Consider the following 24,503-nt stretch of genomic DNA (forward strand, 5'->3'; position numbering starts at 1 on the left):
TGAAGTGTGTTTCGGGTCATTGTCTTGCTGGAATACAAAACCTGCACCGACTAATCGGAGTCCAGATACCAAAACGTGGTCTTCCAATATCGTTTTATAGACTTATTTATCCATTCTTCCGATCACTCGTGTTAGATCTCCTACTCAATCGAAGGAAAAACGTCCCCACTACATTACTGAACCGCCTCCATGCTTTACAGTTGAGACCAAACAGTCTGGCAGCATCTTCTGTTCAGCACTGCGCCTGACATACACTCTGCGATTTGAGCCAAATATCTCAAACTTGGACTCATCGCCTTTTAAGACTCTTTTGAAGTCTTCATCTGTTAAATCCTTATAGGTGTTGGCCCATTCCAACCCTTTGATCTTGTTTTGGGGTCGTAGAAGTGGTTTCCGCACTGCACCGCGCCCAGATAGAGTCCAGCATGCCTTAGCCTTCGTTGTATCGTTAATACAAATAATATTTCTACCTGGATTTCATTGATCTCGGCACGTATTTCTTTTGCTGTTTTCTTCCTAGAACGCTTGCTTATGGTGATGATATGCAGATCTTCGGTTTTCGTCGTAACTCTAGCATGTCCTGACCTCGGTTTATCCCTAAAACCACCGGTACTAGAGTAACGCTGTATGGTCCTGTGAACTGCTCCTTTGGATATCTTCAGTTTTGTGGCGATTTCTCTTTGCGAATAGCCTTTTCAATAAGGGTCATAATCGCAGATCGAGTTTCAATAATTAATTCCTTAACTTTTCCCATAATGGGCACTTTGTTTACTGGAGAAGATCACAGTCTCAAATAAATTTAAATTTGATCAAACCGAGCATTATATACAAAATTCTGAATGTGTAGGTATTAAAATTTTACATTATTTTACCCTCTAATATTACCGCAGTTGTTGAGAGGGATGTGTACACATCCTAAAAAAGAATTGTAGTTACTCCAACCGAGTGTAAGATGGAGCTATAATCTGTTCATACCAACATTCAATCATCAAACAAACTATAATTCAACATTTAACAATTACATCCTTTTTTTTTGGTTTGATTGAATGTTGGTACGAGGGGAATATAGCTTCGCCATTTTTGTAAGCCACGAGGCAAGTTTCTTATAAATTTACAAATTTAACTCCAGCCGGCCACTTGGTGGCTATTTATCATAAATTAGACTAAGTAAGTAAGACCATTATTGAACTCCTATACATATGTATTAATACTTATTTCTTTAAAATAAAGGATTTGTAACGTAACGAAAAAATACCAAGTTTGTATTTATACTGCGTTCACAAATAAGTCTTCGCTGTGACTAAATTGTCACAACATTTTACAAATCTTATTGGATTGACCAGAATGCCACCCAAAAGGAAGCCACCTGCTAGTGAGCAAGACGAGGAATTCAATTGCTCTTGCTGTGACAAACCCGACTCCGCTGAAGACATGGTGCAGTGCGATCGATGTGAAATGTGGAATCACTTTAGTTGCGCTAACGTCAACAGCAGTATCCGAGACAAGGCCTTCCTGTGCCGAATTTGCCAAGGTAGGTCCGTAGCTAGTTTTTCTGTAGCTAGTTTTTCAGGAACGGATTCTGCATCTGTTGTGGGGTGGGTTACTACTAAATCCAATTTAAATGCAAGCGTCCAATTATTGTCATCAGTGTTAGCAACAACTACTGCTATAGCTAATGCGACGGAACCAAACAACGTTAATGTGAATGATACAACCACGACCTCAATACATTTTCCTATGCATAGTACGACTGAAGTCGCAGTAATGTGTGGAAATGCATCTGATACATCGAGTTCATACGTTTATGGATCTCCTGCGTATAGTACGACCGACGTCGCCGTCGTGCGTGGGAGTGTATCTGATCCTTCAACTAATTGTGTTTATGAACTTCCTGCGCATAGAGCGACCGAAGCTGCCGCCATGTGTGGAAATTTTCATAGAGCGGCGGCGGATGACGCTATGTGTGAACATATTTTAGCCTCCCCCGCCTCAACGACACGTTTCTATCAGCCAAACGCTGCTGGCACATCAATTAGTTCCGTCAATCCGTCAGTAATGCCTCCACAGACAAAGACGTCTCAGCCAAATGCGCAAACATTAATGACAAATTCCCATAACATTCCATTATCGTCCCTGAGGAACAAAACGAACAAAGATAACTACGTCATCGAACAGTTGCAACAAAAAACTAGATTTCGTTCAAACGAATCAATGTCGCCCAATGGTTCAGCGAACAAGCGGCTTCAAATTGAGCTGCAGAGAATCGAAGAAGAAAGGCAGTTGATAGAAATTCGAGATAAGGAAGAGTTGATGCTACGACGTCAAAGGGATGCCGAATATATATCAAAAAAATACAAGGCGATGAGTCTGGCAGATGATCTCTTTAGCGATGAAGGTGAAATCGTCGATGAAGTGAAATGCTTAGATAGAAATAGAGTTGTTAAGACGAATTCGCGAAGATGGATTGAAGGAACCATGGAAAAGGTTTATTCGCACACAAAGACAAACGCGGATGCAAACCCGAACCATTTCCCTCCGAGTATTCCTCAACAACAAAATATTAATGAATCATGGGGCTGTTCTGGGATTCAATCATCGATCAATTTTGACCGACAGCCAACAGGACCAACCGCTGCAACTAGTCATCTTCCATTTGCCAAGTCCCGTGAGTCAGCATATTGCCAAAAGCAGGAACATCAACAACTACCACTACTAATGCCCACCTCGCTACCTCATCAAATCTTTCACCGCTCTAACGGATGGGCTCCGGAATCTCTGTCGTCCACTCGTCATCATCTGTCTGATAACAATCAAGAAATTCGAAACTTGACAGATTCTACTCAGCCACTTCACTCGTTCGACAACATACGAGAATTCATGCCCCATAGTTTAGCAGCTCCGCCATTGACACGAAATTTACCGGCTTCAACTCACCATCCATCATCGTTTGAAAACGCCGCAGAATGTACGTTTTCGAATAGCTTCTTAACGAAGAACAATTTAGCTGCGAGACAGTTAATCCGAGATCTTCCTGCTTTCGATGGTGACCCCTCAGAATGGCCACTTTTTATTGCGAGTTTTAACCGGAGCACGGAACTGGGCCGATTCAGCGATGAAGAAAATCTCATCAGACTTCACAAAGCTTTAAAAGGCTCTGCATTGGAAGCGGTAAGGAGTCTAATAATTCAACCAAATTGCGTCGGACGGGTAATCGACACTCTGAAGATGCTTTACGGCAGACCAGAACTAATTATCAATACCTTGATCCGCAAAATCAGTTCGACACCACCCCCAAAGGCAGAAAAACTCGATAGTATCGTCACCTTTGCCATCGCCGTTCAGAATCTTTGCGCTACAGTTGAAGCCTGCGGTATTACTGACCATCTTAATTATCCAATGCTCACCCAAGAATTAGTAGAGAAACTCCCGCCAAGCCTTCGTCTTAATTGGGCAATACATAAACAATCACTGTCATCATGTACACTCATGCACTTCAGTAGGTGGATGTTTTCGCTGGCGGAAGCTGCAAATGGAGTTCTGGCAACGGCTCCGTCTACTAACGTGGTCGAAAGGAAGGCACAAAAAGGGTGGAAAGATAAAGCGGTTGTGAACGCGCACTACACCGGCAACACCAGACAAGAAAATCAATGCTACATATGTGAAGGTATTTGTGCTTCAGTTGCGGAGTGTAAGAAATTTAAAGAGGCTAACCGAACAATCCGATGGGAAGAAGTGAGGAAGCACAACTTATGCCGTAGATGTTTGAAGCGCCATCTGGGCAGCAGGTGTCAGTCCGAGTCGATCTGTGGAGAAAATAATTGCACCCGCAAACACCATCGTTTACTCCACAACGTCAACGCTGGGCAAGGTTCACCTACAAATGGAACCGTAGGAGTGCATTCCAAAGAACTATCTGTCAGTAAAAGCTACGTCACCGATCCGGTCCTGTTCCGAGTAGTCCCAGTCTTTCTCTATGGGAGAGGAACAAGGATAAAAACGTTTGCATTTCTGGACGACGGGTCGTCAGTAACCTTGATTGATAAAGAAATAGCAAAGAAACTGAATGTTCAAGGCACTCCTCGGCCCCTATGTCTAAAGTGGACGGGAAATACGTCAAGGTATGAGAACGACTCTGAACTAATCAGCCTGCAAATATCTAGCACCTCTACAAATCCCGAAAGATTCCAAGTAGCAGACATTCACACTGTCAGCAAACTGTGCTTGCCAACACAAACAATGAATCCTGATGAGTTGAAGCAGAAGTTCGAACACCTGAAGGGACTCGATCTTCCTGCGTACTGCAAAGCTACACCAAGAATACTCATAGGCGTTAACAATGCACAGCTTGGATTCCCGTTAAAATCCAAAGAAGGATACCGACATGAACCCGTTGCGACAAAAACCCGACTTGGATGGGTTCTTCATGGGAAAAACTCCGAACGAGAAGTAAACTTAGACAAATCCTTCAGTCTTCACGCTTGTGAATGTAATGGCGTAGATCTGCACAGTTTAGTAAACAAATTTATCTGCGACGACAACTTTGGAACCCTACAGTCAGCAAAGGTACCAATTTCCGACGATGATTCCAGAGCTCTAGACCTGCTTCAAAAACACACAGTACTTAAGAATGGTAGATACGAAACCGCACTTCTTTGGAAATTCGATACAGTACAGCTACCAGACAGCTATCCCATGGCCAGGAGAAGACTACTCTGCCTGCAGAAACGCATGCAACGCGATCCAGTTCTAGCTAAGAAGTTGGAAAGCAAAATTAACGAATATGTCAACAAAGGTTATGCTTGTAAAATAACACCCCAAGAGCAGATGAAACATCAAGAGCGGTCATGGTACTTACCAGTTTTCCCGGTGGAAAATGCCAACAAACCCGGGAAGATCCGTATTGTGTGGGATGCTGCAGCTGCGGTGCGCGGTACTTCACTCAACTCACTTCTTCTGAAAGGTCCTGATCAACTTACCTCGTTGACTTCCGTACTCTACAAGTTTAGGCAAGATAAGATTGCAATTTGTGGAGACATTATGGAAATGTTCCACCAGATTGGTATTCGAGAGGACGATCAGCACTTCCAACGATTCCTATGGGGCGGTGACGAGAGCAGGCAACCTGACGTTTACATAATGACCGTAATGACGTTTGGAGCAACGTGCTCTCCATGTGCTGCACATTTCGTCAAGAATACAAATGCCGATAAGTTTGTGGCAGAGTTTCCGAGAGCCGTCCGAGCAATCAAAGAAAATCATTATGTAGATGACCTCATGGACAGTGTACCAACGGAACAAGAGGCGATCAAGTTAGCAAAGGAAATACGACACATCCATAGCCAAGGCGGATTTCACATTAGAAATTGGGTCTCAAACTCAACCGCAGTTCTAAAAGCACTACAATCAACACCAACAGAAGAATTAAGCATGAACTTGAATGTTGAGCTGAGCACAGAAAAAGTGCTTGGAATGTGGTGGTGCACTCCTCTGGATAGCCTTACTTTTAAGATCACCTCAGATCGAAATCAAAGACAAATTCTCTTTGATTCTAAGCGCCCAACAAAGCGTGAAGTGCTAAGAGTGATGATGACAATATTCGATCCCCTTGGCCTCATAGCATGCCTTCTCATGTATGTCAAGATCCTGCTGCAAGAAATCTGGCGCTCTAAAATCGATTGGGACGACGAAATTAAGGATGAGGAGTACCACAAATGGCTTAAATGGACATATCATCTTTCCAAGATTGAAGAGCTACGTATTCCCAGATGTTATGTCTCATCCGATTGGGGGTCTGAAATTCAACTGCACATCTTTGTTGACGCAAGCGAAAACGGTTTTGCGGCTGTGGCTTACATTAGAAATTTGAAGAACGAACTGACGGAGACAGCACTCATAGGAGCAAAAACTCGAGTTGCCCCTCTTAAAGCACTTACAATTCCGCGACTGGAGTTACAGGCGGCACTTCTCGGAGCACGCTTTGCTAAAAGTATTATAGACTCGCACGGAATCACTTTCAAGAGTCGATATTTCTGGTCAGACTCCAAGACTGTTCTCTGTTGGCTCCGTTCGGACCACCGAAGATACCGACAGTACGTTGCATTCAGGGTGAGTGAAATTTTGGAGCTCACTGATGTAACAGAATGGAGATGGATTCCCACACACATGAATGTCGCCGATGAAGCCACGAAATGGCAAAGGCCGCCGGAATTCAAATCAACCAGTAGATGGTTCAACGGACCAACTTTCTTGAAATCAACCATAGACGAGTGGCCACAAGAGGTGATTGTGGGCTCTACAATCGAAGAGTTGAAAACACATTTCGTATCAGTTCACAATATTGGCCAAGAAAACATCTTTCGGTCACACGAAATATCCACCTGGCGAAAATTGCTGAGGAGTACCGCGTATGCCTTGCGTTTTGTTAACAATACATCAACCAGAAGGAATAAAACACTCAAAGTGAGCGGCCCCCTATTAAGAAGCGAACTACAGTCAGCCGAAAATGCATTGGTGAGAGAGGCTCAAAAATGTGTATACGCCGAAGAAATTGCAGATCTAACAATGAACCGTGGCGTTGAACGAAGTAGCCCACTTTTTAACCTTAACCCATTTTTGGATGAAAACCATCTTATACGAGCTAATGGACGCATTTCTCTAAAACAAGAACTCAATCAAGATCTCAGACTGCCTGTAATTCTTCCAAGATACCATCGAATTACGGTGCTAATTATTGAAGATGTTCACTGCCATTTTAACCATCAAAGTGATGAAACAGTCGTCAACACTCTTCGTCAGAAATTCTATATATCTCAACTGCGATCCGCTCTCAAAGCTATCAAGAAATTATGCCCACGCTGCAAAATAAACAAAGCACGGCCGCACCCACCGATTATGGCGCCACTTCCTCAAGCGAGACTAGCTTCGTTCTGCCGACCTTTCTCATATGTTGGCGTGGACTACTTCGGCCCCTTATGTGTCACCGTAGGGCGAAGAACGGAAAAGCGATGGGGAGTTCTTCTAACCTGCCTCACCGTTAGAGCGGTTCACATAGAAGTTGCTCATACGCTGACAACGGACTCTTGCATCCTTTGCCTTCGTAATTTCATAGCCAGAAGAGGTACACCGATTGAGTTCCACAGCGATAATGGTACCAATTTTTGCGGGGCTGAACGAGAGCTGAGAGAAGCCGCAGCCAGTATTCGGAAAGATAAACTGATGGAAACCTTCACCACCACAATAACTCAGTGGAAGTTCATACCCCCTGGCTCGCCACATATGGGCGATAGCTGGGAGCGGCTAGTACGATCTATTAAAAATGTTCTCTACTCTATTATGCCATCAAGAAACCCAAACGATGAACTACTTCGCTCTATGTTAATAGAATCTGAGAACATAGTGAACTCACGACCGTTGACATATATTCCAATAGATCCAACCAATCCAGAAGCTCTAACTCCTAACCATTTTCTGTTAGGATCACAATGTGGGTCAAAACCATTAGCACAATTCGACGATGACGCAACAGTACTGCGAAAAAATTGGCTCATCTCACAACAGTTTGCGGACCGTTTCTGGAAGCGCTGGATAGCAGAATACCTACCTACGCTTACCAGACGAACAAAATGGCTCACTCCGGCAAAACCCTTAGAAGTGGGAGACTTAGTCCTTATTGTGGACCCAACTAATCCCAGGAATATACCAACATTCAATCATCAAACAAACTATAATTCAACATTTAACAATTACATCCTTTTTTTTTTGGTTTGATTGAATGTTGGTACGAGGGGAATATAGCTTCGCCATTTTTGTAAGCCACAAGGCAAGTTTCTTATAAATTTACAGCCGGCCACTTGGTGGCTATTTATCATAAATTAGAATAAGTAAGTAAGACCATTATTGAACTCCTATACATATGTATTAATACTTATTTCTTTAAAATAAAGGATTTGTAACGTAACGAAAAAATACCAAGTTTGTATTTATACTGCGTTCACAAATAAGTCTTCGCTGTGACTAAATTGTCACAACAGCAGTCATAAAAAAATTCCAAATTGAATGTAAAAAGTCATACAAAATAAAAACTATGGGAAATCCAAAAAGATGCCAAAAACCCTATACTGTTTTTTTTTTTTAACTTTTTTTCACAAAATTCCTTATAATTTACAGAAAAGGATTAATATCTGGGGTTTTTTCACTTGCACCTTTTATGAATGGTCTAAGTTAACAATGCAGGTTAAAAAATCCTATATTCATTCATAAACCCAAGCGCCAGGTACAAACAAACCAACCCTTTGAAGGTGGTCTCAAACTTTTGACCGGTAGTGTAATTTCAAAGGGAGCATAAATAATCCTTGGTTCATTTATTGTTTTTCGATACCCTCTTTTCCTCTCTAAACATTATTGGTGCCCACGTCCATTAAATTAATTGAGAATGATTTTTACATAAAATATAAATATAATTTATTTTATAGTTTCCATTAGCTAAATGATTAATAATTCATTTATCTAATGCATTTGCGTGGGTATATTTTACATGTACTATTTACATATTTTGCACCTATCTACATTTGTACATACACAATGATTTTTATGTTTTATCAATTTACTAGATATAGAAATAAATTAAAACATATACATCTTAACTTCTATAAAAGAAAAATGTAGGTATGTAGGTAGGTACATATGTACATGCATAGTTATAGTATCTATTCGTTTGCGCACCGCTTAAGGCCAAACTATAACAGCATTGGAATAGAAAAGTTACAAAAAAAAAAATAAAGAAAAACAAAAACAATTTTTAACTCATATAGAGTCTAGAGTTTATATAAATTGAGGTCAGTGACCGTGCCGGTGCCATAGATAATTACCGCGTAACGCTTACCATTTTTATCTTCTAAAGAATTAAGCACACACATTATTTTTGTTGTTGGTGTGTTCTGAAAATAGTTGAAGATACCACAAAATACATATATATACAATAATATCTATGCACAATGTATCTAAAAGTAGAGGATTGTTGTCAGGTATATATAGATAGATAGATTATGTAGGTATACTTATAGAAAGGTTGGTAAAGCATCTGCGTGTCGTTTTTAGAATTGTACAGTAAAACACTCTGTGCTACTTGAATGAGTATACATTACAAAACTGGACTATGTACATTGTACACTCGTACCTATATACATTAGACTTATGAGTTTAAGCTTTCTACAGGGTGGGGTCAAAATTGGCTTCTTAATTTGAAGTGATTATACAAATCAAATCAATAATTAATTTTAGAATCGCAAAGATTTTTTTGGGCTGTGTATAGAATATAATGTCCCTTGGATGAGCACTCTTTCTAGCCCGTTTCCCAAAAAGTCTCGTGCAGTCAAATCCAGAGAACGTCCTAAATGTTTGAAATTACCCGTTTTTCGAAAATTTGGGTTAGGTACCCTAGCCCCAAATCAAAAATCCCCTAATTATAATCCCTTGACTTGTTTCTCACTTCTGATCCTGATAAGTACACAATCAGTGTATTGACGCCTCTAAGCACATCGTACCATAGTGTTATATCTGCTAATTTCTCGTGTCAAACAAATCCAGTTAAAGAAAGAGCTCCAAAGAGAACTGTTTGGCAGTACGAGAAAGCCAACTGGGACGGTCTCAATAATTTCTTCAGGATCTTTAACTGGTCGCTATGCTTCCTCGGTAGCGACGTAGACTCCAGTGCAGATATGATTTCTAGTATGATTCATTTGGGAATTGAAACGTTTATCCCGAATAGGTTATCAAGGAGAAAGGGGTGAGCTTCCGGTGTTTTAAAGCCAACCCAACTGAGGAAAACCGGAAAAAGTTTAAGCAAGCCAGGAAGGCCTGCAACGCCTATATTCGAAGGACTAAATTTTTACATGACCAAAAATTAAGGCTAAAAATACTGCAATGTCCCAAATGCAGTAGGAATTTTTGGTCATTTGTAAAAAACATGAGGAATTCTTCCTCTTTCTCGGTTCCTACCCTTGTTGTCAATAACACTCCTTTAGTTAGCTCTATTGATAAAGCCTACTTATTTGCAAGGCAGTTCACCGAAAATTCCACCTTACCAGATAGTGGCATGACTCCCCCAGTTCTTGAACGCGTAAATGATTCTATGGGACCAATCTTTTTTCGTACTAGAACTGTGGTGAGAGTTCTTAAAGATCTCAACATTCATAAATCCGCTGGCCCAGATGGTATCCCCGCTATTATTCTGAAGAGGTGTTCTTCCACGCTAGCAAAACCACTGCGTAAGCTTTTCCATCTATCCTATTCTTCTGGGCTCGTTCCGAGTAGTTGGAAAACTGCATTTGTTCAGCCAATTCCAAAAAAGGCGAATCTTCTTCTCCCACAAATTACCGACCGATAGCATTAACGTTCCTTCTTTCTAAGGTCATGGAAACGCTGATTAATTATTAGTTTAAGAAATATCTTGAGGAACGGAAGCTTCTTAATGACCGGCAATACGGATTTAGGTCCACTGGTTATCTCATGGTTCATCTCACCGAACAGTGGAACAGATCTTTTTGGAGAAAGTAAGATTATTGTACTAGATATTTCAAAGGCATTTGATAAAGTCTGGCATCTTGCTCTCTTATCGAAAATGCGTGCTTTCGGTATCGACGAATCTCTTCTTCGTTGGATTAGAAATTTTCTTTCGAACCGTTCAATACAAGTTGTTTTGGACGGATTGAAGTCTGAAACTCGTAAAATAAACGCTGGTGTGCCCCAGGGCTCCGTTTTGTCTCCGACCCTCTTCCTCATTTTTATAATTGATCTCCTGTCTGCTACTTCTAATCCAATACATTGTTTCGCTGACGATAGCACTCTTAGCTTTTCATATTCGTTTCCAGACTCACAACCCTCCTCTTCGGATGTGGAACTGCAACGGCAAAATATGATTAGCTCATTAAATTCCGACCTACACAGCATTGTACAATGGGGAATAAAAAATCGTGTGCAATTTAATGCTTCAAAAACGCAATGCTGTCTTGCATCTTTAAAGCGAGATAAACCGTCTTTGCCACTATCTATGAGTGGCACCCATCAGTTTACGCTTGAGATCAACTTCGGCCGTACTATGAAGTACAGAGATTCTGTTTTTAGCCGTACTACGCGAATTTGGAACGCCTTGCCACGCTCTATCTTTCCCTGTCATTGCAATGTTCAGAAATTGAAAACCAATTTACATCGATACCTTCTATCCAACTCTTCCCTCTTTTCCTAATGCTCACACTATGTCTTTGGCATATTAAAGGTATAAAATACCCTTTTAGTGTTTGCTAATTATAAAAAAAAAAAAATCCCAACATAAAAAATCAAAATCCCTAAGCACTGAGAAATTTCTCTGATATGCTCGAAATATGGTGAACCTGTGATTAAGGATTTTGATTTTGGGAATAATTCAGAACAAATTAAAGTTGTGTTTATCTTTTTATTAAACAAAAGCCCAAGAATATTAATACCTACCATCTATGTTTTTTAAAAATAAGAAATACATTTTGAATTCATGGTGTTAAATAAACAAATGAAACAAACAATTTAGCATAGTAATATGATATACATTTTTAAAACTCAAGTTTTTGAACTTTTCACGCATGATTTTGCCATCTCACGTTTTTCACCGCTGCATGATTTTAAAATCATGAAAAATGAATATAAAAACAAACCAGCATGGTGTTCATATATGCGTTTCGCCCCGATGTAATGGTTGGGCTCATCAGAAGATGACCATTAAACCTTGTCTTGACGCATATTTTCTTGAATAAATCGAGAATCCATATAATATGAGCTACATAGAGCTACTGTGAATTATATGGTTACTGCAAGTCTTCAGAGAGGATAAATTGTCATCTTCTGATGAGCCCAACCATTACATCGGGGCGAAACGCATATATGAACACCATGCTGGTTTGTTTTTATATTCATTTTTCATGATTTTAAAATCATGTTTTAAACTTAAATGAACACATTTCAAGGGCTTAAGTGACAAATTTAGTTATTAAATTATTTTAGAACGCTATTGTCTAGCAAGATATAGTCTAACTATTTAATTTAGTAGACTTTCTTCATATGAAAGTATTCCAAGATTCTAACAGTTTTCCAAATATGCCATATTTAAAAGCAAAACACAAAAGTTTAGAGGGTTTTTATTGCTTTTATGGAGAAATGTACGAAATTGTTTTGAAACTTTGCTTTCTTCCAAAAAAATATATTCTTTTTTGTTTCCATTTATATTAATGCGAAAAACGCTACAAAAATTCAAAACCCAGAAAATGAGAAAAAATTTAACAACAAGAATTTTATGTTTTTTTTACGTACATAGTTACTATCGCTAACAGTCTGCTTACTCATAGATTGGAGTTTCATCTTAAAGGAGTCAACAAAACTTTGAAATTGTAAAGAGAAAATTTTGTGGATCTTGAATTTTAGGAAATAAGTGCATTCAAGTACATAATTTCTCTGAATTTAAAGTAAAAACAAACTAAGGTAAACAAATAAGATGGGAAGAAACTTTTGTGTGGCAGTCACAAATTACACGTTTCAGAATCTCTTTTCATTTCAGTTCTCAAGATTTTTAAAGCTTTTATTTTAATAGATATGAAATGTGCATTGTGTTTTTTAATTAGCCATTAGTTTAACAAGAGTCACTTTTGCTGTTTTTGGGACATTTATATTCTTGAAATTCGTGTTGAAATCTCAGTTCTAGAACATCTAAAGCAAATTCCCTTCAAAATGTAGATTTCTTTAATCTGTTACGACCTTAAAAGTCAAAGTCAAAGACAGAAAATTAATTTTGAAAAAATATTAAAATAAAATATTTTGCAATACCAGCAAAAAAAAATGTTCTCAAAAATTTAAATGCCATTAAAAACAAAAAGATTACATTTTTGACCATCAAAAATCATCGTCAATTTGAAAATGTGACCATCTACAAGAACTTGCATGGAAAGACAAGATTATTGAAATCTGATTTAGTTCTTGAGAAAATTTAAAAATAAAATAACAGCTTTATTAGGGGTACCAGCAAAATATGTTTTTCTTGTAAAAAGAAGCCGAATTAACAAAAAATTAGAGAAAGTTCGAATTTTCGAATTTACACCAAAAAATTTGTATGGGGACTGCTGTTGTTTTTAATATTAAAGCATGAAAAAAGCGCCTTAAGCTAATCGGCTTAGTTTCAATCGGCACAGTGGTTAATGCTATAGGGGCCAGGGGACCCGCTTTTTTGACTTTTTTAACATCGTAATTTTATGTTTGATTAGAATTTTTTTACGAATGCAATACTTGCCATACATATAGCCCCCTGTACTTAGCAAAATGATTCAAGTAAATGAATTAAAACTTTGAAATAGAATAAAACAAACATATTTTTTTAAATTGACATGGTATTTCCTTTTTTCGATTTTCGGCCAATTAACAGGCCCGTAACGTGAAGCTTAGCGGTTACTTAAAGTTTTTTTAACACCCCAGCTCCTGCATATCATGGTTATTTAATTGATGAACGAAAAAATTAGTAATCATGGCAATGGTCAATATTGATTGTAACATTCTATCCAGCATCAGTTTTAAAGAATTACGAACCAATTACTTCACCAACCCTTAAAGAACACCAAACAGCCAGTTTTTGTTGATTGATAAATTTTGTTTATTGACGTATTCATTTAACCTAAAGTGAGATTAATAGCAAAACTAAGTCGCGGTACGTATTTCGAACAGAGCCATGATTCTAAAAATAAATTTGTAGCGTTTTTAAGCCGTCTGTTTATTTGGGTTCATATGCTTAACTATTTTAATCACTTAAAAAGTGACAAAATGGCCGCTATTTAAAATAGTCTTGTCAACTTTTAGTTTTATACCTCTAAATAATATAATATCATAGTTTTAATATTTTTGGTGAAAAGAGCAAGCCTTGAAGTTCATTATTGTAGGCACAACATACAATACAGTAAAGATACAAAATGGAGATTTAAAAACCTATATACGAGTAGTAACAGTTTTTTTTCGAAATATTTTAACTGGTTAACTATGATAATTTTTGTTAAAGGATTCATATCTTCGTGCTTTAAAGTTAAACAACTTGGTTCATGTCTTTGAAGACATGTCTTTGTGTTTTTAGGAATTGGAGTCTCTAACCTTTCTTTCGAGTTCAATCCATAGATATTCCATTATTGTATAACCAAATAAACATAATTAGTTCTATTTTCTTCATATATTAATCTTTGACAAAAAACACATCAACGCGGATCTTCAATATCGGACAAGGACCACATCACTAACTGTTTCCTTACTTATTTGGTTAGCTCCACCTCATGAAAAGCTTATCCTCATATCTTGGTGCTTAGAATTTGATCGTCTGACATACAATTTTGTATCTTATCTTAGTGTTTCTGGACATAAGACATAAGAAGACAAATAAATCATTAAGTCTCAAAAAGTGCCGCAAACAGTGAAAGGAGTAAATTAGAAGATATATGAATAAAGCTTAACAACAAACTAGTTAGTGTACTCTAAAAACTAATTCGAGACACACAAGAGTAATCATTAGTATCAAAATCAAATGGGGTGGCGCAACAGTCCTTTGTGAACCAGGGCCTAGTGACTTACAACTCTCAACCATTCCTGTGTGCGAGTTCTGTTGTCAGGAATGGAAGGGACCTACAATTTTAGGCCGAATCCGAACGGCTAGTTTTGAGAAAGCACTTTTTCATGACAAGAATTACTCTTGAAGGATTTGTCAATTCCTCGCAAGAGGCAGCACCCGCGAAAATTATTTTTTTTTCATCATTCAGTATACCAAGATTTACGAGTATATTCGTATAATTGGAAGTAAGGAGTTTGTATATATTAGGGGCCAGTTATTGCTATCATCGGTTTTTATCATTGAAATCAATAATGGGAACTATTTTGAAAGATCGTTTTAAGCTTTCTTTGAAAAATTCTGTCATTGAGAAAAAATTCCTAATTAAAACATTAAAACGCACCGACATTTTTTTCTCACAAAAATCCGGAATTGTGTGAAACGCCGAAAAGTCAATTTTTATCATTGAAACCAATCATTGAATTTTTGTGTGATAGGTTGATTATAGCTTTCATTGAAAATTTCTGTCATTGGACACAGATTTCCAGATTGGATTCAAGCATTGCCTGGTGCATCAAACAATACTTTTTTTTTTTAACAACATAACGGAAAGAAATAAAAAATCGATTCAACAAAAATCATTTACATGTTTTAAACTGAAAATTTGTGTATTTAGATTCAAATGAAGAATTGCTTCTATAAGTTCACTATTTACTTCCAAGTCAACAAAGAATTTCTATTTATGTTAAATTACTATTCACTTTGAAAGTTCAACACTTTTAACTCATCTCTCGGAGTAAATAAGCGGATTGATACAAAATTTAACTATTTGACACTTTAAAATTTAATTTTGGACTGACGTAATTACTTTATATTGCTATGAGTTACATAGCAATCTCAACTCAAGATATTATATCTCGAAGACAATTGAAGAACCATTTTTAATATTTGTCATTTAAAATTAAGTTATTAAAATCGTTTTTGATTTAAACTAACTCGTAACTGTTAAATTGGATAAGATAAATTGATTTATTTTGAAGTTCCAGTTATTGTAAACTGCGGATTTGTCACTGAAAATGTTGACATTTCTTGACTTTTCAAGCTCCCTAGAATCTAAATGAAATGCTTTTTTCATCCTCCATATCTAAGAATCAAAAGAGATAAAAACTTCAAAGACATTTTGTTGTGGGTGGTTTGTGGGTGGTTGACCCTAAATATCTCAGGAAACAATAAACCTCTCGAATATTTTTTCAACAAGAAATAATAATGATCCAAAAGTAATTTATTTATTTATTTATTTATTTACGTCTATAAGTATTATGACTCTCTTAGACTAAGTACAATATTTCTTAAAAATAATAAAATATAATATATATACAAGATACAAATTTATACAAACAAGAAAAATGATTGACATAACTTTAGACAATGCTTTCCATAATAATAGCTTTAAAACTATTTCTATTTTGATTAAGATCGAAAACATTTGCATACTTGTTGAAATTTATGCAAGCATTAGTAACTGGTTCATTTTGACCATAATTTGTAACATGCCGAGGAATATGCAAAAAATCATTACTTCTTGGTCTTAAGGATCTAGAAGGAGCATATATACCGAACAAGGCCAAAAGAGGGGGGCAGTCAATATGTCCCGTGATTACATCTCTTGCGAATATTACTGAATAATAAATTCTTCTACAAGATAAAGGTTTTAAACCAATTAGTAAGCACCTACTATTATAAGATGGCATGGAATTAGACCAGTTCAGTTTTCGAATCGCATATTTAGAGAATCGTTTTTGAATTTTTTCGATACGTATAAAATCTTTTTTAAAAAGAGGAGACCATACAATACTACAATATTCCAAAATGGGACGAACTAAAGCTACGTATAAGGATTTCAGTGTGTAAGGATCTCAAAATTCTTGAGAGTTCCTGAACACAAATCCAGACATAGCGTTAGCTCTCGATATAACATAATCAATATGAACATTGAAAGATAAGTGTGGATCAAAAATGACCCCTAAATCCTTTTGGCTTACAACCCTTTGCAATGAAACGTTAGCAATATTATGTTCAAACATTATAGGCACGACGGACCTTGAAAAAGACATAAGTGAACATTTATTTGTATTCAAGCACAAGGAGTTAATAGTACACCATTCGTTCAATTTATCAATATCTCTTTGTAAATCCAAACAATCAGCAACTGACTTGATTGACTTGAAAATTTTTACATCATCTGCAAACATCAGAGATTGTGAACAATTAATCACTACAGGAAGATCATTAATAAAGAGTAGGAATAACAAGGGTCCAAGGTGACTGCCCTGAGGCACACCAGAGTAATTATGAATTTTAAAAGATAATTTAGATCCAATTTTTACAATATGTGAGCGATTGCATAAGTAATTACTGAACCATTTAAGGAGTGTTTAGTGAAATCCCAAGAAGGAAAGTTTTTTTTAATAAAATTTGATGGCTTACCCTATCAAATGCTTTTGAAAAATCTGTGAAAACTACATCGGTTTGACGTTTGTTTTCCATATTATTCAAGCAAAAGTTTACAAAAATAGTCAAATTAGTTGCAGTAGATCGCCCGTGAACAAAACCATGTTGGTAAACCGATATATGATTTTTCACTACTTCATAGATTTTCTTCTTCACAATCGATTCAAAAATCTTTGGAATCAGTTGCAACTTTGCAATGGGTCTATAATTTTCCACAGATTGCTTAGTTCCAGATTTATATATGGGAGTAATATAGGAAAATTTCCATGTATCCAAAAACTCAACACCTTGAAGAGATAGGTTGAATATGTAACACAAGGGCTTCGACAAATTACATGCGCACTCTTTCAAAAACTTTGCGGGTATATTGTCGGGTCCCATGCTTAAACTACAATCTAAGCTAGAAAGTTCAGCATATACCTCTTTCTCAGATATGAACATAGAACCCATATCAATTATTTGCGAATAAGTTGGCAAAACATCATGATTAGAGGCATCGGCCACAAAATTCGATTGAATTTATATAACGAAAAATAATGTTTTAAGCATGTGGTACAATTTTTAGAAAAAAAAAGGAAAAAGCGGTTTTTTTCAGAAAAATAAAAACCTAAGAAAATGATTACTAAAAATTTGTAAAGATTTATTTTCTATTCAAATATTTGAGGAAATAAGAATTTTGCTGTTTTCAAAACTACTGCCTTTTAAACAAAATATTGCTACCAATATTAAAAATTGGTAAAGAAGGATCTTCATATACATATCTCGAAAAAAAAAATGCATTTACTTTAAAATTATTTTATTTTGCACAAAATATTGTGGTTGACATTTATTTAATTGTTGGTAAAAATGCAATTGACAACAAATTGATAGGAAAATAAAAACCAGAAACAAAAAATATTAAACAAAAAAACAAAAAAATATGTTTTAATAATAAAAGAAGATACTGCTTTTAAGTAGTTTCATGCCATAAAAATATTGAAGTTGTGTTATTTTTCTATAAAAATTCTCGAATACATCTTAACATTAAACAGTTTAATTTAAAGTTTTAAATTACGTATCTATTTATTTTTCAATAATAATGAAATTAATTTGGTAAAAGAAATATTTTCTGAAATTTTTAGCTGCTATACTAATGGAAAGTTATCAAGGTGGGTGGCACCCAGCCTCTTTTTAACTTTACAGTTATTGTAATTGTCCGCACGTTCGCGACGTTTGTTTCGTCGTCCACAGCTCAAGATCCAGAAGAGATGTCGACTTCAAATGAATTTTGTTATACAGATAATAATGCAGAAAGATTCTGAAAGTGCTCTTAAGAAAATTGCGTCTATGTTTTTTTTATTATTGCAGTTAAGAAAAAAAGTGAACATTTTGCCTAACCTTAAATATCTCACGAACTAAGAACCCTAGAGACTTGATTAAAATTTTATATTATAAATTGTAACGCGATACTACACAAATATATTTTTGGAAAAAATCCAATAAACGGTTTTGTTTTCAACATTCGGTAAAATTTTGAGAAAAACCAATTAACAGTTTTTTTTACAAAAAATAAAAACCTAAACAAATTAATAAAGGTTAGTAAAAATTGATTTACGACTCAATATTATTCCAATTTATTTTATCTCATATTATTGTCAATATTCAGTAACTTTTTTATAAAAATGCAACAGACCGTTTATTCATTAAAAAAAAATTAAAATCTATAAAAAAAAGTACACACGTTTGGTACAAATTAATGTTCGATTCTCGATTTCTCGGGAACAACAAGACATTGACTTCAAATTAATTTCATTCATCCAATTTATGTTTGGTTACATAAAAAAACGTTTAAGAAATGCTACTGAAATTAGTAAAAATTCGTTTTCGACTAAAAATCTCGTTAAATAGGTTTTGAAGGCAAACTATTTCACTATATGCAAAATATTGTTGGTAATTTTAAAGTTTTTAAGAATAATTCAACTGACAACTTTTTTGACAAAACACGAATAACTGAAAGCTTTTGAGCAAGACAAATCGTGAAACGGGATGGGAAGTTATCAGTGTGGGTGGCATCCCAGCCTCTTTTTTTTTATTTAAAAATAGGAAAACATCCATTTAGTATTGAAAAACAATTTAACTTTTAGAAACTCTAATGGATTCTGTTTAAAATAAAATCAATTTCAATGACAAATATTGGAAAAAATAAAATAAAATAATATTTCGATACTGATAAGGATTAGAATTTTCGTTATCACAACCCTAACGAAATTTTTGCCACTCTATTCTATTCCTAAAATATATCTGCTTGATGGGGTTTTTATGCCAAAAATATAAGCGATAAATCAGCAAAGATTGATTGTTTAGATATCAAAATGTGACACACTATTGACGTAATAAGACCAATTATGCTTAAGAAAGCATTGAGGATGACGTTCATAAAGCATCGATTAATCTCTTCAATTAAAAACCCAACACATTTTTCCATCGAGTTGCAAAAGAATGGGAATGGTGAAACAATTTTTTTTATTCACAACTCTTTATTTGAAATATTATTGGCTTTAAATTTTAATTTAAATACGTCAAATACTAAACAGAGGCATCAGATTACCCGGAGTGTTAGAAGAATCTTAATTGTGTTAAATAGAATATTTTTTAACAAAAATGCCCCTGCACTATGTGTTGCTATAAAGTTGTTTGTTGTTTTGATATAATACTGCAAACTTGCAACAACACCATAAAGCTAGATACTTTATAATAAAAAGATAATTTAATTTTACCATCGTATATATGTAGATACATACATATGTATGTAGATATAAAAATATATGCATGTTATTCAATTCATGTGCAAATTTGTTTAAATTATAATTTATATCTATATTTATGTATATCATTAGCACAAACTTGCACAGCTGCACTACAAACAAAATAAATTAAAATAATAAAATACCTACAAAATACAAAAATAAACAAAAACAAACGTATGTAGGTATAGTATGATAGGCACACACAATTTTTTAATGGCTAATGCAAAATAATTGTTAAGTTAAAATTAACAAAACAAAACAAAGCGAAATTTAAAAAAAAATGCTTTTGAACAATAAAAAAAGCTATAGATGGATGGAGTGATGGAGAATAGAGATGTGTACTTGTATATAATGCACACAGCTATGGCCATAAAAATAAGAACAGCCCATAATTTGTTTTACTTATTTCTTTCGCACTTATACGTGATGTAATCTTTAAATTAAACCTTATAACTTAATTGCTAAATATTTTGCTAATGTTTCTAAATATGTTAATTTTATGGTATACTGGTTTTCAAAATTTTGAACTGGCCAAAAAAAGAAACACTTGATTGTTGCACAAACAAAACAATACTTTTGTAAAGGAATAAAATGAATTCAAATCTCGCGTTAAACACATTAGGTTTTTAGAATATGTCCGTTTAAAAATGAAACAGACCAAAACCGCTTTTTTAAGGGTAAGTTAAAACATACTCGTAATATATCCCTTAGTAATAAATTGTATTATGAGTCTGCAAATTAAAAATCCATGCCCGATGAATGGAACCTCAATATTGTTTGCCCGATCCTGAAAAAAAGGACACCCTCTAAACTGCACCAACTATAGAGGAATCAGTCTACTTAACATCGCCTATAAAATCTTCTCTGCCGTAATATGTGATCGTCTAAAACCCATCGTCAACAACCTGATAGGTCCTTATCAGTGTGGTTTTAGACCAGGAAAATCCACAGTTGATCAAATATTCACATTACGGCAGAACCTGGAAAAACCCAAGAACACCAAATCGACACCCACCATCTTTTCATCGATTTCAAGGCCGCAGCATATACAGGGACGAGCTGTGTAGAGCCATGTCTAGTTTTGGCATCCCTCCCAAACTAGTCCGTTTGTGCAGGATGACCATGGAGAATTCACGCTGCTCCATAAAGATTGGAAACAACTTAACAGAACCTTTCGATGTCAAAAAAGGTTTTAGACAAGGTGATGCGCTGTCATGCGATTTTTTTAACATCGTGCTTGAAAGAATAGTGCAGAGCTCACACGTCAACACTAGGACACTATCTTTCAAAAGTCTATCCAATTACTGGCATATGCTGATGACATTGGCATAATCTGAAGAACTCAGCGTGATGTCAATGGGGCTTTTGTGAGTATTGCGGCAGAGGCGGCAAAAATGGGTTCAACGGTTAATGAGGGAAAAACAAAGTACATGCTGTGTCAAGAAATTACATACAACACCGACGTCTTGGTCAAAACGTCACCATCGACAAATGTAACTTTGAGGTAGTCAAGGACTTCGTCTACCTAGGCTCCGCTGTAAACGCAGAAAGCAACAATAGCGCTGAGATCAATCGCAGAATAACTCTTGCTCACCGCTGTTTCTTTGGACTAAGAAAGCAATTGAGTGGTAAAGTCCTCTCTCAAGGAACAAAATTGTTGCTATATAAGACCCTTATCATCCCCGTCCTGCTATACGGTGCAGAAGCATGGACTATGACAAAAGCGGATAAAAGCACCTTGGGTCGGTACGATAGAAAAGTTCTTCGTGTGATCAACGGTCCCGTATGCATAGAAGGGGAGTGGAGCTGTACGGGCTGTACACCGAACGTAGACTTAGCCAGAAGGGTAAAAGTCCAACGACTAAGATGGCTGGGTCACATAGAACGCAATTAAACCAATGCTCTGGCCCGGAAAGTCTTCGAATCCATACCCACAGACAGCGCAGTAGAGGAAGACCGCGGATCAGGGGCGCGCACAAGTGGAAGGTGACCTCACCCAACTTGAATCGCGTAACTGGAAACATCTAGCTAGGGACTGAGCTAGATGGAGAAGTTTGTTGGGTGAGGCCCTAGTTCACACAGGACTGTAGCGCCACCTTTAGTAAGTAAGTAAGTAAGTAAATTAAAAATCCTTTTATTTTAGATACAATTTAAATCATTTAGTACTTTACTTAGTTTTTGTTAATTCTTATTAAATTATGAAATGATTTATGGGTCCTTATTTGACTCTATCTGAAGTTATAAAAAACCTTAAATGAATTTTCTTTATGTTTTTGAACATTTTGTTTAGGAGTTCATTTGTAATGTTGGTTCCGAATACAAACTTCCATCTTAGCTATATGTAATCAAACTCAGAAATACCTGTTTTCAACATTATTTTTATATTTCTTTGAATATATTCCAAAAACATTATGTTATAACCTTGAGACTATGAATAGGGATAGGAAAAAAAAATACTTCATTAATTTACATAGCCTCAAAAAACCTTACATAAAGTTTTTTGTTCGAATAAGAAAAGGTTGTACCTCAAAAACCTGACGTGATTTTTTTATAATAAACGGGCATTCAAGGGGTTATTAATACCCTTAACATGTTTAAAGTTTACTGTGCGAGCTTTAGGAAAATAGGGAAGGATTAAAGAGGAAATACCGATGCAAATTGGTCTTAAAGTTTTAAATATCAAAATGATAGGGAAAAACAGAGCTGGGTAAAGAATTTCACATTCTCGATGAGCGGTAAAAAAAGATATCGCTATACTTGACAGTACGTCCGAAATTGAGCTCAAGGTTAAACTTATGTGTATTCCTAGAAGTACATGTATTACGGCTGAATTGTTTGAGAAAGGGATGCAACTGGCAATTCGAAAGAACACTTTTCATAAAAATATCGGTAGAACAACAAAAGGCTTAAAACATTGCGGCGGCGTTCAAGTGACGTAACTGTTTCGGTTATAGTTCTATCGCCTATCATTTTCAAAGCTGTTTTTTGGATCCTGTCGAAAATACTTAAACTTGTTTTAGGGGCTACTGCCCAAATACAAAATTTCTTGCACCGTCGGAGAAATCCTAAGCACCTAGCTGCATTTTTGGCAATATCGAGTATGTGATCATTCCATAAAAGGTGATCAGTCATATACATACCAAGTACTGAAAGTTGATTAGTTTCCTGGATGCAAGTGGTGCTCATGGATAGTGGTATCGGGGGTGGGTTACGCTTTAACGACAGCATTAAATTTTCGAAGCATTAAATTCTACACGGTTTTTGATTCCTCATTGTACAATGCTGCCCAGATCAGAATTTAATAAGCTTATCATACGCTGCCGTTGAAGTTCCACATCCGAAGGACAAGGATGAGAATCTAAAAACGAATATGAAAACCTGAGGGTGCTGTCATCCGCGAAACAATTTAGTCGGTTAGAAGTTTCCAATAAAAGATCATTTATAAAAGTAAGCGGACAAAACGGAGCCCTGGGGCACACCAGCGTTTATGTTGTGAATATCAGATTTGATAGATTTATTTTGAAGTCATATTCGAACTTAAGCCATCAAAAAACTTTAGAAAAAGAATAATTTGTTTGCATTACCATCCGGACCAGTGTTATTTATATTTAGTTAAGAAATCCTTATTATAAAAATAAATAAAATAGGTGAAACAACAGTTCATAGAGAACTAGAGCCAAGTGACTTACAACTCTCTCCCATTTCTTTGTGCGAGTAATTCCAGAGATGGAGGGCACTTAAAGTTCTTATGCCGAATTCGAACGGCTTACTTTAGAAAACACTTTTCATGACACGAATTACTCTTGAAGAATTTGTTAATTTCAAGAAGCAGTAACCGCGAAAAAAAACCTTTAGCATGTAGAGACCTTCCCATTACGCCACGTCTACTATAAATAAATATTTTAATAAATTACAATTTTCATAAATCCAACTTGGTACTGACGTTTTCCTGAGGATTTGAGTACCACATTAAAGGTAATCCTGTTGACCACGTACACCCCTCCTTTTCGCTTTGTCCTCTGCGCAATATTTATACAATCACCAAGAGCCCTAAATTTGCTGAAACATCACGTAACCTCTATTGGTCTATTTTCACGCTCACGCCAGACTTTTTTTTTACAGCTCTGAACCCTCAGTAATTCTGACTTGGAAATAAAGACTCAAAATTGAAACTTTTCCTCCCACTGTTGACACTTTAAGCGTTCATTGAAACAGCCACTAGGTTCGTAAACGAAGTTTGTCCAACGTTTTGGCTGTTTTTACGATTAAAAAATCTGAATTCGAAATACCTTAACTAAAAATGCTAATCTTTTGCTAAATTTAACACTGAAGATGTGAACGTAGATGAATAACATGCTAAATTCCTGAATTTAAAAGAATACTTGAAAATTATACGACAGGAACATGAAAAAAACTGACAATATGCTAGAACTTTTTAAGTTTTTAAAAATAAGTACATTTTAATATGAACTTCATAATGTTGAAATTGCACTGTATTTTTTTAAGTATGGTGATAACCAATTGCAGTGGGGAATGTTCCTTTTTCTAAATTCAAAAGAATACAAAACGAACGAATATAACTACAAAGATTCAAGGAAGATTGACAAGTT

The 24,503-nt window shown here is 35.9% G+C and overlaps 1 protein-coding gene across 1 annotated transcript; it reads left to right on the forward strand.

Annotated features, from left to right (window-relative positions):
• Positions 1 to 1,344: 1,344 nt before the first annotated feature.
• On the forward strand, positions 1,345 to 7,767 carry LOC129950533 (uncharacterized). Its single transcript, XM_056062465.1, has one exon. It carries the CDS (start codon positions 1,345 to 1,347, stop codon positions 7,765 to 7,767), a length of 6,423 nt encoding a protein of 2,140 aa, XP_055918440.1.
• Positions 7,768 to 24,503: the final 16,736 nt, after the last annotated feature.

Source organism: Eupeodes corollae, chromosome 1 (genome assembly GCF_945859685.1).
Source record: "Eupeodes corollae chromosome 1, idEupCoro1.1, whole genome shotgun sequence".
Taxonomy (NCBI): Eukaryota; Metazoa; Arthropoda; class Insecta; order Diptera; family Syrphidae; genus Eupeodes; species Eupeodes corollae.